This window comes from Thalassophryne amazonica, chromosome 1 (assembly GCF_902500255.1).
Source record: "Thalassophryne amazonica chromosome 1, fThaAma1.1, whole genome shotgun sequence".
Taxonomy (NCBI): domain Eukaryota; kingdom Metazoa; phylum Chordata; class Actinopteri; order Batrachoidiformes; family Batrachoididae; genus Thalassophryne; species Thalassophryne amazonica.
The window spans coordinates 4,644,732-4,663,465 of record NC_047103.1 but is presented as its reverse complement, the minus strand read 5'-3'; the positions used below and the strand labels follow the sequence as shown (position 1 = coordinate 4,663,465).

The window sequence follows — 18,734 nt, the reverse complement described above, 5'->3', positions numbered from 1 at the left end:
AAAAAAATTGATTGATTGATTGACTTTTTGGCCAGAGTATTTCACTTTTAAATTTACATTGTCCTCCTGGATATTCACCTGACTTTCTTTCAAAGGTTTTTTGACTTTGTAACTCTGACATCTGATCATTTAATAATTGCTGGTGATTTTAATTGCATTCTTGATCCCTACATTGATAGGCTTCCAGTGAATGGGTTGTCTCTGTCCAAACAGGCCAAGATGCTTTTCTCTTTAAGTCAAAATATGGGTTACTCTGATGTTTGGAGATGCTTACATCCTACATACTTGGAGTTTACATTCTTCTCTTCCCCTCATAAAAGTTATTCTAGACTTGATTACTTTTTTGTTCCGTCTGTAAATATTGGTCGAGTTGTGGCATGTTCTATCGGAAATATTATACTTTCTGATCATGCTCCTGTATTTGACTTACAATATCGCCAGTAACTTTCCCATGTCCAAATTTTGGAGATTTCCCTCTTTTTTTTCTGAAAGATGACCGTTTTATTTCTTATCTAACTTCCAAATTAAAGATTTTCTTGGACATTAACTCCAAGTCTACTGAAAACCCCTCAATTCTTTGGGAGACCTGTAAGGCCTACTGTAGGGGACTCATTATTTCATTTATGGCATCCAGGAAGCAACAAAGAAATGAACATATTAACCATCTCCAATGTAGATTGACTGATATGGAGAGGAGATATATATCTTCTCCTAGCCCTGACCTATTACAAGAAATTTTAGCTTCAAGGGCTGCACTGAATACTCTGTTAATTGAAAAAGCAGAATACTCTCTGAAACTTGCGAAGCAAAAGCTCTATGAATCTGGAGATAAACGTGGTAAATACTTTGCAAGTCTTGTTAAAAAGCGATCAGCAGCTCAGATTATTGTCTCTGTCAGCGGTTTAGATGGGTCTAGGTATTTCGATACAAAATCTATTAATGCAGAATTTGCTTCTTTTTATTCAAATTTGTATCTGTCGGAGCAACCTCATAATGTGTTAGATCTCATGCATTCTTTTTTTTTCGGATATTATACTTCCACAGATTACTGAGGCCCAGAAACAGAGTCTGAATGCCCCAATCACAAGAGAGGAGGCTCTTGCAGCACTGAAATCTATGCCGTCAGAGAAGCCCCAGGGCCAGATGGATATGGTTATGATTATTATAAAACATTTGCTGATACTATTATAGACCCCTTATTAGCCATGTTGGACCATTCATTCACAACAGGTATCCTTCCTCCTTCTTTAAGAGAGGCAAACATCTCTTATTCTTAAGAAGGGTAAAGACCCCGAAAAATGTGCTTCCTACAGACCCATTTCTTTACTTAATTCAGATTTAAAATTACTTTGTAAAATTTTGGCATTACGTTTGGATAAGGTGCTTCCTGATGTTGTTTGCGAAGATCAGACTGGCTTTATCAAAGGATGTCACTCCTGTGATAATATGAGATGTCTACTTAATATCATTCAGCTATTCAGAGGCTCTACTGACCCAGCTTTAGTGATTTCTTTAGATGCTGAAAAAGCGTTTGATCGTGTAGAATGGTCATATTTATTTTTTGTCCTCACTAGGTTTGGCTTGGGTAATAATTTTCTTCGTTGGATTCAGATTGTGTATAATTCCCCGTCTGCAGCTGTCATTACAAATGGTTTAAAATCTAATAGTTTTCCTCTTTTCCGAGGAAACAGGCAGGGCGATTCTTTAAGTCCTCTGCTTTTCAATCTTGAGCCATTAGCACAAGCAATCAGACAGAATAAATTAATTTCAGTCATCTCTGTGAGTGACAGGGAACACAAAATCTCACTCTACGCAGATGATGTGCTGATTTTTATGTCTAATCCTCAGCTTTCTATTTTGAATCTAATTGACACCATAGCTTTGTTTAGTGAGTTTTCAGGTTATAAAATTAACTTTTCTAAATCAGAAGCCATGCCTCTTGGATCTTTATCATCAGTTCAACAACTGTCTTGTCATTTTCCTTTCCGCTGGTCACCGTCTGGATTTGTTTCCCTGGATATAACTATAACACCATTATTTGATTTGTTATATAAAGCTAATTACCCATGTCTCCTGGATGCCATAAAAGTAGATTTAGATAGGTGGGCTCCTCTACCCTTGGCTTGGCAGGCTTTCCCTTATTAAAATGTATATTTTACCCAGGTTACTTTACCTTATGCAGATGATACCTCTATTATTAACGAAAAAGGTAATGAAATTGCTTGAAGGTTGGCTGAGCTCTGGAGTAAAAGAAAACCTAGATTAAAAATGTCTAAACTCCAAAAACCATGTTCAGATGGGGGTCTTGATATGCCTAATTTTAGACATTATCAGTTAGCAGTGCACTTGCGTGCAGTTACACATTGGTTTAAGAATATTCCCACCTCAGTATGGATTGACGTTGAATCTTCTCACAGTTACACATTGGTTTAAGAATATTCCCACCTCAGTATGGATTGACGTTGAATCTTCTCAGTGTAGTTGTCCTCTCTGGAATCTCCTTTTTATAAACAGTCCTATCAGAAATATATGTACTAATCCCATTTCATTAAATACTGTTAAAGCTTGGAAAATGGTCCGCAAAATAGAGGGTAGTCATGAGCGTACCTCTCCTCTCACTCCAATTTTGGATAATCCTGATTTTTTTACCAGGCTGTAGGGATCTGGGTTTCAGATTTTGGACTAAGAAAGGCATCAAAAAACTAGGGGACCTTTTTGAGAATCAGTGCTTATTGTATTTTAATCAAGCCCAGCTAAAATTTGGACTACACAGATCAGATTTTTTTAGATACTTGCAAGTTAGACATTTTAGCACTCGAGACACAACACTATTAAATAATGAGATGTCTACTGTTGAGAATGCAATACTTCTTCATAGTGGTAAAAAATCTATCTCTGTATTTTACAAAGCTATACTTTCCACTATTCCCTCTATGTCAGTTTTGGTAAAAATGGCATAGGAAAGGGATATGGGAATTTTGATAGATCCTGAACTCTGGTGTGAAATATGGAAAAAGGCTGCTAGAATTTCCATCTGTAATCAAACCAAGTCAATTCAGTTTAGAATCTTGCATCGGATACATGTTACACCTCTTTTGAAAAATAGGATGGATTCATCCCTCTCTTCACTTTGTTGGAAATGTAAGACCGAAATCGGTGCTTTTCATTGTATGTGGTCATGTTTGAAGATACAAAATTATTGTTTTGATGTTGCTAAGGACTTCTCTATTTTTAAAATAGCCATACCCTTGGATCCCAAGTATTTTCTGCTCGGTCTCTCATATCCACATATAAATTCCAAGGGTAATCGACTGTTCGGTCTTTTGACTCTTATTGCAAGAAAGAACATTTTACATTTTTGGATCAAAGACTTTGGTCCCACAAAGAGGTCATGGCACAATTTAATATTAGAATGCATTCCGAGTGAATATATTTTGTGCCTGATCTGTGGTTCTTCAGATACATTTTATTCTACCTGGATCCCATACTTAAAATGTATTGGTCCAGACTTGGCCTCTCTTATCATGAAAGGTCTATCCTCTCATTATTAGATGGTTTATCATTTGACATAGTACATTCTGGTTACACTGTATTGTTGAAGTCCCACTTGTTCTGTCTGAGCAACTGTGTTTGCTGTTTGTTTAAAATGAAATAAAATGGGAAAAAAATTTGTTATTGGTAAACATAATTAATTGGTAATTATATTATTTGTAACTATCTTGTTAGCTGGTACATTTTATTTTTATTTTCTTTAACCTTTATTTAACCAGGTTAGTCCCACTGAGATTGAGATCTCTTTTACAAGGAAACCTGGACAGTTATAAAGTTTCCAATTCACCAAACCTGCATGTCTTTAAATGTGGGAGGAAACCGGAACACCTGAAGGAAACCCACACAAACACACAAACTCCACACAGAAAGCCCACAGGTGGGAATCAAACCCATGGCCTTCATGCTGTGAAGCAACAGTGCTAACCACTACACTGTGCTGCCCATTTGGAGCTGTGTTGCGTTCAGGATTGGGCTAAACCTGTGAAATATTTAGTTATTAGAACATGGGTAACTCTGTAGTTGTAAGAGGAACGAGAGATTGAACCAGCAATTGTTTTGGTCAGAATCCCACTTTTCTGACCTTTACCTACCACTGTTGTCTAGAGCTGAGTCCAAAATCTGAGTTGGTGGTGGCAGTTCCATAAATACACGTGTTGACATACTGTTCCTTTAAATGTGAACAAACAGATTTGAAGGTTGTTTGGTCTTTCAGTCCTCACTGGCATTTGACAGAGGGTTTGTCAGGTCTAATAATAGTGTGGATCGGGTTCTGGGTGGTCCAGATATTGCAGCCAGTCACCATCAGTCTCTACCGTCTTCCTGAGGAGGACTTCTGTCTTTGTCTTTGCTTCCTTGCTTTAATTCTGTCTTTCTTTAAGACCTCTACTTTTCTTCTTTGGCTGTTTGGATGGTCTGAGTTTTGGATTGTATTCTTTTTATCTTCTCACTGCTCCACTGCTTTCACCAGTGTCGTTGAGAAGTTTTGAAATAGGTTCTTATCATTTGGTGTCCTTGAAACTTTTTTAATACGTTTGTCTTAAGATATATTTTTCATATATTTTAATGCTGGTTTATTGTCGTAGTTCTAGTTTCTGGCCTGGTTCTATGCATGATTGACCCTCTTTTTGGTCTCACCTGAGGCGATCCATGCAACAGTACAGCCTGTATGACACCTACTCAGCTTCCTTCATACCTCCAGTAGTGGAGGTCCATGCTGATGATGATTTCTATGAGGAGGAGGAGGAGGAGAAGCCTGTGATCCAGGAGACAGAGCTTGTGTATGACTGAAGTTTGACCTTGTTTAGTTGAGTTAATACTCAGTTCTGATCTGGCCAGTTTGGTCTGGTTTGGTTTGTTAAGGAGGTGCTCCTGAGGACAATGTCCCACTGGAGGACAAGAAGCCTGTGGACCTGGAAACAGGTAGGAAGCCCTGACACAAGGTGTGGAATGGGTACGTTTAGTTTTTGACATGGTTCTTGCATGGATCTGCTATGGTTTGGTTTGGGCATGTTGGGTTGATCTCAGCATGATTGGGATTAGTCTTGACAGGGTTTGACTCGTCGCCATTGAGGGGTGTTTACGAGGATGGCTCAGTGATCATTTGTAAGGATTTGAGCCCTGACCGGTGTGGATAAGCCTGGTTTTCAGAGTGCGTCTGCTTGCTCTGACTTGGTGTTTGCACAGCTGTTGTGTGTTGGTGAAACCTTGCTGAATAATTCTAACTTGGACTAACTCTGGTTTGTTTTTGGTTGAACGTGGATTGTTTTGGTGTTGCCTGGTTTTTAGTACCAATGTCCTGGAATGATGCCCAGGCCAGATAATCTGGTTTGATGCAGTTTGGCGCAGTCTGCTGTCGCATGGTTTGTTTCTCTGCTGTGACTGAGGGAGCTGAGTCACGGAGGCGGAGCCAAGTCACGGAGGCGGTGCTGAATCGTGCAGTGATTTTTACTGTTTCCAGTCATTTCTGTTTTCCTCTGGAGTTCTGCAGTGTTGTTGTCATGTAAAGTTTCACTTCAATGTCAGTGTTTTGCATCTCGTCAGTGAAAATCGTAAATTCTGTGATTGGAAGCTGTTGCAAATTTGTCGGACAGTGTTCACCGAAACATAAATCTGCAAAAGATCTGCACAGATAACTTGTAATTTGCCTTCTTGAGTGTGTTGGTAAGTTTAGTGATTGCTTTGTTGTTTTTAAGAGCAGATATGTTGAGTCAGAGGTGCTACTGGAACAAAAAGGGAGGTCACAGAAGGGGGCGGGGCTTCTGTGCTACATCATAACCATCCAGGATGTTGTAGGTACTGTGTGGTCTCTGTTCCTCATCTCTCTTTTATTTTATTATATTACTTTGTTTCTTTATTTTTATGTATTGCTGCTGTCAGGACACACGTCTGTAAAGGGACGGGTTGTTCCAAGTGCCGTCAGCACTCAGACAGAATTAGACATGTTGTTTCTGTCCTGGGGTCATACTGACTCTTGGGTCAACCTGTCCTTTACATAGGAACAGAGGACAGCATCTCTGGAATTGAAAGCCATTCAGATTTGTGTTCCTTTTGATAACTTTATTTATTTTTAGACTGTGTTCAAGGTTCCCTGTGTGTGTGTGTGTGTGTGTGTGTGTGTGTTGTTTTTTTTTTAAGTCTCTACATTAATTGTGCATTTTTTTTTTAAATGAAATGGTTCAGTATTATTAGTTCTGATATGACTCATTTCTTTTGGGACTGTTGAAGGACAGCCTATAATTATGTCAGGGAAACGGTGCATCATGCTTCTGAAAATACACTTAAAAAAGAAACAATGACTTAGAAACAAGTTTTTCTTTTTTGTGTTAGTGCTGTAATGAATGAACACTCTGTGTTGTCTTAGAAAATGGACTTATGGTGACAGAAAAGACAGTGTCACTGATTTCTGTCCAGTCGTTATTAATAGATGAATCGATATATCTTATATGGGGGATATGGGATGACTTCCTTTGAAATTAGGTGTGAGTCACAGCTGTCGTGTCTTCTTTCTCTATCTGGGTCTGTTCTGGACCAAATCCAGAGACACAGGAAGAGAAATGACTGTGTATTAGTCTGTCCGGTTCTGCTCCATATTGGCCAGTTCACTCATTAAAACATAGCACTTGTTCTTGATTGTAAATTGAATGATGAATATGTTTCAGCAGAGATGTGTGTTCATGAAAATAATCAGAAATCATGATAAAACTGTATCAAGTCACAGTCTAGTCTCTCACATTTACAGTAGTGTTCAGAATAATAGTAGTGCTATGTGACTAAAAAGATTAATCCAGGTTTTGAGTATATTTCTTATTGTTACACAGGAAACAAGGTACCAGTAGATTCAGTAGATTCTCACAAATCCAACAAGACCAAGCATTCATGATATGCACACTCTTAAGGCTATGAAATTGGGCTATTAGTAAAAAAAAAAGTAGAAAAGAGGGTGTTCACAATAATAGTAGCATCTGCTGTTGACGCTACAAACTCAAAACTATGATGTTCAAACTGCTTTTTATCAATCCTGTGAATCACTAAACTAGGATTTAGTTGTATAACCACAGTTTTTCATGATTTCTTCACATCTGCGAGGCATTAATTGTGTTGGTTTGGAACCAAGATTTTTCTGGTTTACTAGTGTGCTTGGGGTCATTGTCTTGTTGAAACACCCATTTCAAGGGCATGTCCTCTTCAGCATAAGGCAACATGACCTCTTCAAGTATTTTGACATATCCAAACTGATCCATGATACCTGGTATGTGGTATATAGGCCCAACACCATAGTAGGAGAAACATGCCCATATCATGATGCTTGCACCACCATGCTTCACTGTCTTCACTGTGAACTGTGGCTTGAATTCAGAGTTTGGGGGTCGTCTCACAAACTGTCTGCGGCCCTTGGACCTAAAAAGAACAATTTTACTCTCATCAGTCCACAAAATATTCCTCCATTTCTCTTTAGGCCAGTTGATGTGCTCTTTGGCAAATTGTAACCTCTTCTGCACGTCTTTTATTTAACAGAGGGACTTTGCGGGGGATTCTTGCAAATAAATTAGCTTCACACAGGTGTCTTCTAACTGTCACAGCACTTACAGGTAACTCCAGACTGTCTTTGATCATCCTGGACCTGATCAATGGGTGAGCCTTTGCCATTCTGGTTATTCTTCTATCCATTTTGATGGTTGTTTTCCGTTTTCTTCCATGCGTCTCTGTTTAAAGCATTGGAGATCATTGTAGATGAACAGCCTATAATTTTTTGCACCTGCGTATAGGTTTTCCCCTCTCCAATCAACTTTTTAATCAAACTACGCTGTTCTTCTGAACAATGTCTTGAACGTCCCATTTTCCTCAGGCTTTCAAAGAGAAAAGCATGTTCAACAGGTGCTGGCTTCATCCTTAAATAGGGGACACCTGAGTCACACCTGATTGTTCCACAAAATTGACAAACTCACTGACTGAATGCCACACTACTATTATTGTGAACACCCCCTTTTCTACTTTTTTTTTTACTAATAGCCCAATTTCATAGCCTTAAGAGTGTGCATATCATGAATGCTTGGTCTTGTTGGATTTGTGAGAATCTACTGAATCTACTGGTACCTTGTTTCCCATGTAACAATAAGAAATATACTCAAAACCTGGATTAATCTTTTTAGTCACATAGCACTACTACTATTCTGAACACTACTGTAATTCTCACAGGACTTGTCACATTTGTGGTTCTTAAGGTTCAGTCAGGATTTCTACCAGACCTGTCTATAGGTCAGTCCTTCCCAGTCTCACGTTGATTTAAACTTCTCAGATGAAGTTATCGTGTCCAAAACCTATTGGAATGTAATGCCTTTCTCCACCCTGCCAGCAGTCTCTTCTTCTCTCCACCACCACTCACCATTACTTTGGACAATTGAACTCAAGCATTTAAACTCCTCTGCTTTCACCAAGGAGAAATGTGGCAGGGGTGAATTAATGTGGTAACAATAAGGGGCTCTTTTAGTGGGTTTCTCTAGTCGTAGTATTGATAAAATATGAGTTGATTATATGCTTTATTATTGTCAGAACCAATAAATTTGTCTATAATTTGTTGAGTCATTAGTCCTTCCTCAGAGCAATTATTGGGAAAATAATTGGGAAATATATATATATATATATATATATATATATATATATATATATATATATATATATATATATACACAGTGAGGAAAATAAGTATTTGAACACCCTGCGATTTTGCAAGTTCTCCCACTTAGAAATCATGGAGGGGTCTGAAATTTTCATCTTAGGTGCATGTCCACTGTGAGAGACATAATCTAAAAAAAATTCCAGAAATTACAATGTATGATTTTATAATTTATTTGTATGTTACTGCTGCAAATAAGTATTTGAACACCTGTGACAATCAATGTTAATATTTGGTACAGTAGCCTTTGTTTGCAATTACAGAGGTCAAACGTTTCCTGTAGTTTTTCACCAGGTTTTCACACACTGTAGCAGGGATTTTGGTCCACTCCTCTACACAGATCTTCTCCAAATCTTTCAGGTTTGGAGTTTCAGCTCCCTCCAAAGATTTTCTATTGAGTTCAGGTCTGGAGACTGGCCAGGCCACTCCAGGACCTCGAAATGCTTCTTACGGAGCCCCTCCTTAGTTGCCCTGGATGTGTGTTTGGGGTCATTGTCATGCTGAAGACCCAGCCATGACCCATCTTCAATGCTCTTACTGAGGGAAGGAGGTTGTTTGCCAAAATCTCACAATACATGACCCCATCCATCCTCCCTTTAATATGGTGCAGTCGTTCTGTCCCCTTTGCAGAAGAGCAACCCCAGAGTATGATGTTTCCACCCCCATGCTTCACGGTTGGGATGGTTTTCTTGGGGTTGTTCTCATCCTCTAAACATGGCAAGTGGAGTTGATTCCAAAAATCTCTATTCTGGCCTCATCTGACCACATGACCTTCTCCCATGCCTCCTCTGGATCATCCAGATGGTCACTGGTGAACTTCAAACGGGCCTGGAAATGTTCTGGCTTGAGCAGGGGGACCTTGCTGCCCTGCAGGATTTTAAACCATGACAGCATCATGTGTTACTAATGTAATCTTTGTGACTGTGGTCCCAGCTCTCTTCAGGTCATTGACCAGGTCCTCCTGTGTAGTTCTGAGCTTTCTCAAAATCATCTTTACCCCACAAAGTGAGATCTTGCATGGAATCCAAGACCGAGGGAGATTGACAGTCATCTTGTGTTTCTTCCACTTTCTAATAAATAATCATAACAGTTGTTGTCTTATACCAAGCTGCTTGCCTGTTGTCCTGTAGTCCATCCCAGCCTTGTGCAGGTCTACAGTTTTGTCCCTGGCGTCCTTACAAAGCTGCTGTACATGCTAACATAAGTATGCAGTGCTAACATGATGCTAACAGGGTAACGTTGGCATGAAATCCAAAGATTTGAATGAAAACTTGCAATGGGATTTATAATGTACTTATATATATATACTTGGAGTCACAATTTTGCTTAGAAAATTGTTACTGCAAATCTTCAGCTAATTTTACATGTTGCCTGGAAAAATAACAATTGAGCTGTGTGTGGTTTCTGAGTTTTTCAACGAACTAACAAACACATAACAGAGAGAATTATGATTGAAAGATTGTTGTGTAAGTAACATTTGCTTTCTTAGTGTATAATTAAAAAAAAATGCAATGCTAAAATACTCTCATCCAAATGAACAATGTCTTCTTTATAATTTGCAGTTGTTCAATTGGTATCCCAGTGCGATGTGTATGTATATATAAATCAATCAATCAATCAATCAATTTTTTTTTTATATAGCGCCAAATCACAACAAACAGTTGCCCCAAGGCGCTTTATATTGTAAGGCAATAAATATAACAGACAATATGTAAACAAAAGACAAAAATTTCATGTACGAGGTCTATTAGAAAAGTATCCGACCTTATTATTTTTTTCAAAAACCATATGGATTTGAATCACGTGTGATTACATCAGACATGCTTGAACCCTCGTGGGCATGCAAGAGTTTTTTCACGCCTGTCGGTTACGTCATTCGCCTGTGGGCAGTCTTTGAGTGAGGAGTCGTCCACCTGCTCATCGATTTTTTTTTTCATTGTTTAGGAATGGCTCAGAGACTGTTGCTTTGTTTGATAAAAATTTTTTCAAAACTGTAAGGCACAACTGAGTGGACACCATTCAATAAATTCAGCTGGTTTTCGGTAAAAATTTTAACGGCTAATGAGAGATTTTGGTCTGGTAGTGTCGCTTTAAGGACGGTCCACGGCGCCTGACGGCGATCTGCGCTTCGAGGTGGCAGCGTCTCGCCGTTTCAAGTTGAAAACTTCCACATTTCAGGCTCTGTTGACGCAGTAAGTCGTCAGAGAACAGAGAACTTTCACAAGAAGTCGGCATGAGGAGTTTATTCGGACATTCCATTGTTAACGGTCATTTTGTAATGAAAGAACGTGCGGGCAGAGTCGCATGTCGGGCTGGACCCGACCGCGGGGGGTCGCGACAGGAAAAACACCTCCGTTGGAAATCTTAACGGGCAAGTTGGAACATGCCCAAGCTGTTAAACAATTTCTCAGTTACTCACTTGTTGAAAGCCATTAAAAGCCGCCTGAATTCTACAAATGGTTTTCAACACAGAGGTGTTTTTCCTGTCGCGGCGCACACAGATTTGCCGAGTCGTCACGGAAACGACTCGGCGAATTTGCGCGTACATCTTTCATTAAAAAAATGTCCTTAAACAGTGGAATGTCCGCATAAATTCCTCATGCCGGCCTCTTCTGAATCTTCTCTGTTCTCTCACGATGTCCTGGGTGAATTAAGCCTTAAATTAGGATGATTTCAGCTCGAAACAGGCCGACGACAGCGCCTGGAAGCGCTGCGCGACGTCCCGCTCCGTGGGAAGTCCTTACACCGACAGAAACACCCCATAATCTCTCATCAGCCGTTAAACTTTTCACAGAAAACCAGCTTAATTTCTCGAATAGTGTCCACTCGGATATTCCTCACAGGTCCAGAAAAAATTTTGATAAAGCAACGTCGCCGTCTCGAGCAGCGTGTGAAACAAAGGAATTCAGCCGAGAGGGCGGGACCACATCTCACTCAAGGCCTGCCCACAGGGAAATGACGTCACCGACACGCGTGAAAAAACTCACGCATGCGCACGAGGGTTCAAGCGTGATTGGTGTAATCGCATGTCATTCAAATCCATATAGTTAAAAAAAATAATAAAAGGGTCGGTTTATTATCTAAGAGACCTCGTATATTCGTATTGTAATTTGTGTCTGTATCATGGCCCAAGCAGAGGGTCACCTCTTTGAGTCTGGTCTGCTTGAGGTTTCTTCCTCAAATCATCAGAGGGAGTTTTTTCTTACCACTGTCACCTGTATTCTTCTGGGGGTTGGTAAGGGTAGACCTTACCTGTGTGAAGCACCTTGAGGCAACTCTGTTGTGATTTGACGCTGTATAAATGAAATAAATTAAATTTACTTGAAAAAGTGTATTAAAACAAACAAAAAGCAAAAAACCAAACTGGATGCTACACCATCATCTCCCACAGAGGGACGGATGCCAGGATAGGTTTTTATATATATATATATATATATATGTATATATATATATAATATATTTATTATTTACTTTAATTAGTAAGATCCTATTGTCTTATGTACAACTTGTAAATGTTCAATAAAGCCCCTCTATCATGAGTTGATCAATCATAAACAATGTTTTATTTATTTATTTTTTATGGCGTCTGCAGGAGGGTGTGCGTGTACACATACATGAGCTTTGGACAAGTTGGCTTTGAGTTAGCGAGATGTCTTGTGAATGACTCCAGAGGTGTTATCAGGTTCCAAAAACAGCATTTTCAGTCTTAGAAGTATTTATTTCTCACTAGCTTTTACAGAATATAGGACAAAGAGATTATATTTACACACAAACAAAACAGTTTGCTGTACTCTGATTGGCTGTCACCCCCGCCCCTCAAAAAAAAAAAAAAAAAAAAAGGAATGGAGTGAAACAGAAAGTGACCATTTAATCTCTTAAAATACCTCTTAGAATAGGTCAAGGTTAGCCATCTCTGAACTTGACCCAAGAATGTTTCGTGTGAATTTGAAGACTGAAGGCAGTAAGAAGACTGGACTTATGGTGAGCATGGACAGATGGACACAAAGTCTTCGCGATACCCGATGGCCATATTCGATGGTCCTCGGGTAAAAACAGCTAAAATCAGTTTCTTACATGAAAGATAATGAAGCGTATCCTCACATTTCACTCAAATGAATTGATTAAACACTTGATTATTTCTCAGTAGAAGAGTCATTTAATCATTAATTTAAAAACTATTGAATTATTATTATGAGACACTGGGAAGGATGTTGGCTTTCAAACATTAAAACCAGAGTCTGGAACTGACTGTGGACTGTTTCCTCAGAGGTGAAGCCACCGCCAGTGGAGAGCAAGAATGGAAAGAAAGAGGCAAGCAGAGGAGGGAGTGGTGGCAGTACTGGAGGTGGTTCTCAATACTCCATCTGTACCTGGTTTGTAGTCCTGGCTCTGCTGGGGATCTGGAGCTCCATGGCTGTGGTCTACTTTGACATTGTGGACTACAACAGCATCATTGGTAAGCACAAGGATGCTTTAAAAGTGTTAAAAGACACGAACTCTACCTGTCTATCTGGTCAAAAAGGGATGTGCTCAGAAAAATGACAACCAGCCCTCCAACACTCATTTGTACTTCAATCCTGCCACCACTGGATGGCACTATAAGGCATGAATCACTTTGCAGCTTCTGTTATCAGAGGATCTTGCTTTACATTTATCATGATGTCACGAACGATTTGCATTGCGAGGAACGTCGCCTATAACAGCACAGTCATGTGCTGCTTCTGTGGGCGTGGTCCCAGGCTCGTGGCCAAGGACACGCCCACGTATTGTTTTGATAGTTACTCTGCGTTGGTGAGGATGGACCGGTGGTCTTCCTGGGTGCAGACAGCTGAATAAAGTCTCCCTTTCAGTCTTCTCCCAACTGCTGTATCAATACTTACTCACTTAACCAATAATAGAACTGCTAATCAGCTGCGACCTGCTAACAGTGGTTAAAATGTTGTGATTAATGTTGTGGTTTGTCATCTCTGTTTGAATAATTCTCTGTTGTCTCTGCATGCAGCCAGAGCTAAGGAGTTTCAAATGAACTTTTCTGAAGGTTTACAAGGTACAGTCTCCAGATGTCCTATTGTCCGTCCATCACCTCACATCGTCATGTCTTAATGATGAGTGAGTGACCTTAATGTCAGCATTCAGCTTGTTGCAGTCGCTGGTGGAATACTCTCCTGAGTGATCTGCATCTGTTTTTGAGAAGTTCAAGTTTTATGGATTTTGAACATGAAAATATCAGATCTAAAGGCATGTTAATATACTTCTGACCTTTAAGGCGACACTTGCTAACAACGTGCAGAATAAGAGCAATAGCGTAGCTGCTGGCAATGATTATGTCATCCAGTTTTAGAGAATCTGGTTTGTTTAAAAAAACAAATGCACAAAAAAAAAACAAGCAAGTTATGCTAAGAACAGCAATTCTCAGCATAACGTGCTGAAGGTTATTTTGAATCCAAACATTATTGTAGTGTTTCCATATTCAATAAATATTAAATATTCTGGATCAGCAAGATTTTATCATTTTATTGAAGAACCAGCGGATTCCTTCACCATGACATCCTCTGGTCTGTGCAGCCGTTACAGGAGCAGGAAGTGATGTCATAGAGGCTGAGGTGTACACTGTGGTGGTGTTGAGGTTTAGCTACACTTGAACACAAACTGCCGGTGTTGTTCTTCCGCTTCCATTTGAATGTCACAACGCTTGATGCAAATTTGTGCCTTAATGATAGAAAGTAGTTTTTGAGTCAGGATGAGCCAAGGAATCATACGGCGTCCCACTCACATGTTTTTTCTTTATTATCAGCTCTTTAATTTAGGATTTTTGTGCATTGCTGTAGTGTACTTTTTATTGTCATTTATTCTTTTGTTATTGTAGTTTATTGTGTTTAGAAAGTCTGATATAAATAGTCATTATAATCATTAATATTAACAGTCACATTAATCATTATTAACAAGTAAGTTGTCTATAAGGGGGAGGGGCACAACTGTAAGTTTATTTTTGATTGTCAGTCTGTCTTATTTTCTCAAATGAATAAACAGTCGAGAGACATTTCAGCAGATTTTGTCTCCATCTAGCAGTTAATGAGAGGCTTCTGGAACATTTCCTACTTCAAACCCAAAAATTGAGGAAAAACACTCATCTTCAACCGCTTTTCCGGGTTAGGGTGGGGGGCAGGGGGCAACAGCTCCAGCAGGGGACCCCAGACTTCCCTTTCCTGGGCCACATTGACCACCTCTGACTGGGGGATCCCGAGGCGTTCCCAGGCCAGTGTGGAGATATAATCTCTTCCTCGGGGTCTCCTCCCAGATGGACGTGCCTGGAACACCTCCCTTGGGAGGCGCCCAGGGGGCATCCTTACCAGATGCCTGAACCACCTCAGGTGGCTCCTTTCTATGTGAAGGAGCAGCAGCTCTACTCTGAGCTCCCCACGGATGACCGAACTTCTCACCCTGTCTCTAAGGGAGACACCAGCCACCCTCCTGAGGAAGCCCATTTCGGCCACTTGCACCCACAATTTAGTTCTTTCAGTCATGACCCAATCATTCATGACCATAGGTGAGAGTAGGAGCGAAGACTGACCAGTAGATCGAGAGCTTCACTTTTTGGCTCAGCTCCTTTTTCGTCACAACAGTACAGTAGAGTGAATGCAACACCGCCCCTGCTGCACCGACTCTCTGGCCAATCTCACGGTCCATCATCCCCTCACTCATGAACAAGACCCTGAAGTACTTGAACTCCTTCACTTGGGGTTAGACCTCATGCCCTACCTGGAGTAGGCAATCCATCGGTTTCCTGCTGAGAACCATGGCCTCAGATTTAGAGGTGCTGATCCTCATCCCAGCTGCTTCACACTCGGCTGCGAACTGATCCAGTGAGTGTTGGAGGTCACAGGCTGATGAAGCCAACAGGACCACATCAAAAAGCAGTGATGAGACCCTGAGCCCAACAAACCAGAAACCCTCCTCCCCCCAACTACACCTCGATATCCTGTCCATGAATATCACAAACAGGATTGGTGACAAGGCGCAGCCCTGGGGGAGGTCAACCTCCACCGGAAACGAGTCTGACTTCGTTTGAGGAAAAACAGTTATTTATAAATGTCAGAAATGCAGGATTTTATTTTTTGGCTCGTAGGGGTTTGACTTTCCAGTATTAATGTATACTTTAATTTTAAGACACGAACGTTTGTCAGGACAGAATTTCTCCTGACACGCACAACTTAAAGTTGTGAATAAAGTGTTTGATTTTTTTTTTCTTTTTTTTTCCAGTGTATAAGTCGCAGGACCTCCCAATCTAGTAAAAAAAAAAAAAAAAAAAAAAAGAAGAAAAAAGTGACATACTTTGGAAAATACCATATACAAATATAAGATCAACTGTAAATATTGCAAACTCTACTGGGAGAAGTAATTTATTGGACAAAAAAGTTCTTAAATGTTTTTGGTAGATATTAAAAGGGTCATTGTATACCTTGCCTAATTTATTGGCTCACTAGCATGTTGATTCTTTGTTTAAAAAAATGATTTCTGGTCTTGTTGTCCTTGTTTCTGGCGCAAGCAGTACACGTCAATTTATCTAATGCTGCGTTTACACATAACGACAAGTCACGAATGCCACGAAGTACACATTCTTGGCCGCTGATCACAAATGTGATTATTCGGGGCAGAGGCGTCAGGTGTCCTCAGGAACTGCTGCTACCTGTTACCACACGTTACGATTAATGGCACGTGTTGCCGGAGAATTATCAGGAACCATTACGCACGGTCAAGAATAGTGTTCCGCATTGTTGCACGCTATTGCGCATAACAGCGCATCGTTAAGTTCTGTCACGTTGTGAACGAGGTGAATTGTCTCCACACACACACCCATATTCATCCAACCGAATTCAGATCGCTCCAGTTTTTCAGAAGAACTTTGTGACTACATGCGTAGTTGGGCTCTGTGCCATGGAGTGGTGCAGAGAGGAGGAGGAGGAGGACAGAGCCAGATGTGTGGCTTCATGCGGCTCTCGTCTCGCGCGTTTTCCCAAACATTAGGCACATGCAGCCGGTGGAACACCTGCAGGAGCGCGCTGAAGAGCACTGAAATTAGACTTTTAGCCGACTTGGTGTCAGCAGTCAAACTGAATGCGGTACAGCAGGGTTTAATTGTGCGCACGCTTCTTCCTCCGCCGGACTGGAGGAGGTGCAGAGATGTCTGGCTGCACGTGAGTCTCCTCTCGCTCCTCTGGCTCAGACTCGTTCTCCCGCTCATCGGTTACAACAGCAGGTGGAACACCTGCAGGAGTGTTTTGAGGAGCTTCAGCAGGAACTGTGGAACGACACTTGGAGCCAAGTTTAATTGTGCGCACGTGACAGAAACCTGATCCGTCGTGGCACGCAGTGAAATGTGACGCCGCGTTACAAGTCGTGTCAAAACTTGACAGTTTCCGTGTCACTTCGTAATAACGCGTGACAATTTGGGCTCCAAGAACCATCACAGGAACCACTACGAACGTTGTCACGTTCTATTAAGGATCAATACTCAAGACGGATCAGTATGCTCAGTTGCGACCTCCACGACGTGAGACGAAATGAGGGTGGTGTGTGACATTCGTGGAAGATTTTTTGACGGCCAAAAATATGCTCCACGAATGTCAAGAATATCACGCACCAACACGCACTATTAAGAAACCTATTCAGATGCGTTAAGTCACATTAAGAATGTCAGGAATGTGTCACAAATGACAGAAAAATGACATTCGTAATGCATCTTGCTTATGTGTAAACGCACCTTTATGTAAGTTACGCATTTAAATAGTTAACTTATGTAGCTCTCATATTTTCTCTAGTTATGAGGCAGGTCAGTGCTTCTGCGCACCATACGTTGTGGTCATGTATTTATTTAGGAGTTATTTATACAGAAGAACAATTTCCGTTCGCGTTGCCGTTTTTACTCAGTAAAGTTTGCTCTCAGTTGTAACATGAGCCAAGATCACGTTTGACATTTTGTTCTATTTAAAGTTTTCCATATGAAAACCCCAAGTCATAAATTACCTCAGTGGTTTCCACGTTATTTGCAACATTAACAAATGAACGTATCCGGGTAATAATCACGTTAGCAGGCTTGCTAGGCTAGCACAAACTTTACAGCGGCTCCTTAAACAAGCCATCTTATCTGATTAGCATGTAGCTGCAGTATGTGTTCACCGGATGACCAAATCAGTGATTTTATTTATTTGGTGACATGTGATACTTGTGTGCAGAGCCACGCCCATTTTGAGAGATTGCACCGTTAAACTGTCTGTTCTGGAGCCTGAAGCCGGAGTGTCTGGACACCGTCTGCAGCAGCATGACTCTGATTTCCCAGCATGCATCACATTCTCAGATTAGACTCTGGTGTGATCTGACAGTTTTGAGGAGTGTTGTTTAACAAGTGTGAATGATGTGACATATGTTTTTTGTTGTTTCCTCTTTTCGTGCTTCACACTTTGTCATGTTATGTGCCATGTTGCTATATGACCTTTTTTTTTTTTGCCATTTGTTCCAAATGTTTCACTGACACGATTACACATGTGCAGGGTGTTTTGACCTTGATGTTGCTGTGTGTTAACCTTTTACTTTAGAATCTATGATGGAAAATATCCCATTTTCCCCCATAACAAAATATCCAACAGGATTTTTGTTGGTGTATACTCAGCGTGTTTACCCCCTTTATGTTTTCATAAACCCATAGATTTAAAAAAAAAAAGTTTTTAAATGCTTAGGCCCTGTGTCCACATAGCATTGTTGTTGTTGTGGGGTTTTGTTTGTTTGTTTTTTCCTGGGTACCAGCATTTATTTTCAATTGCTCTAAATGAGAACGACCTCCAAAAAAAACACTGCACCCAACACCTTTTTTCAAAGGGGACCACATTTTTTGTGCACCATCTCCAAGTGCTTTTAAATTGAAAAGCTTTTCGAAAGATGCTGTGACGTCATTGTAGCACTTTTTCAGGCAAACGGGTGGGGGGAGGGTGATTTGTCACTTGAAATCTGTCAC

At 40.5% G+C, this 18,734-nt stretch overlaps 1 protein-coding gene across 6 annotated transcripts in view; it reads left to right on the top strand.

The window, feature by feature from the left end:
* unm_hu7910 (un-named hu7910) overlaps positions 1-18,734 on the top strand; it is an 82,925-nt gene that overhangs the window by 24,942 nt on the left and 39,249 nt on the right. For 4 of the 6 annotated variants that reach the window (XM_034186398.1, XM_034186108.1, XM_034186180.1 and 1 more), the window contains exons 2-3: positions 12,993-13,181; positions 13,728-13,772. In XM_034186398.1, coding sequence (XP_034042289.1) covers positions 12,993-13,181; positions 13,728-13,772 — 234 coding nt within the window. The remainder of the gene's footprint in view (positions 1-12,992; positions 13,182-13,727; positions 13,773-18,734) is intronic. The other 2 variants (XM_034186323.1, XM_034186253.1) reach the window with 1 other exon arrangement.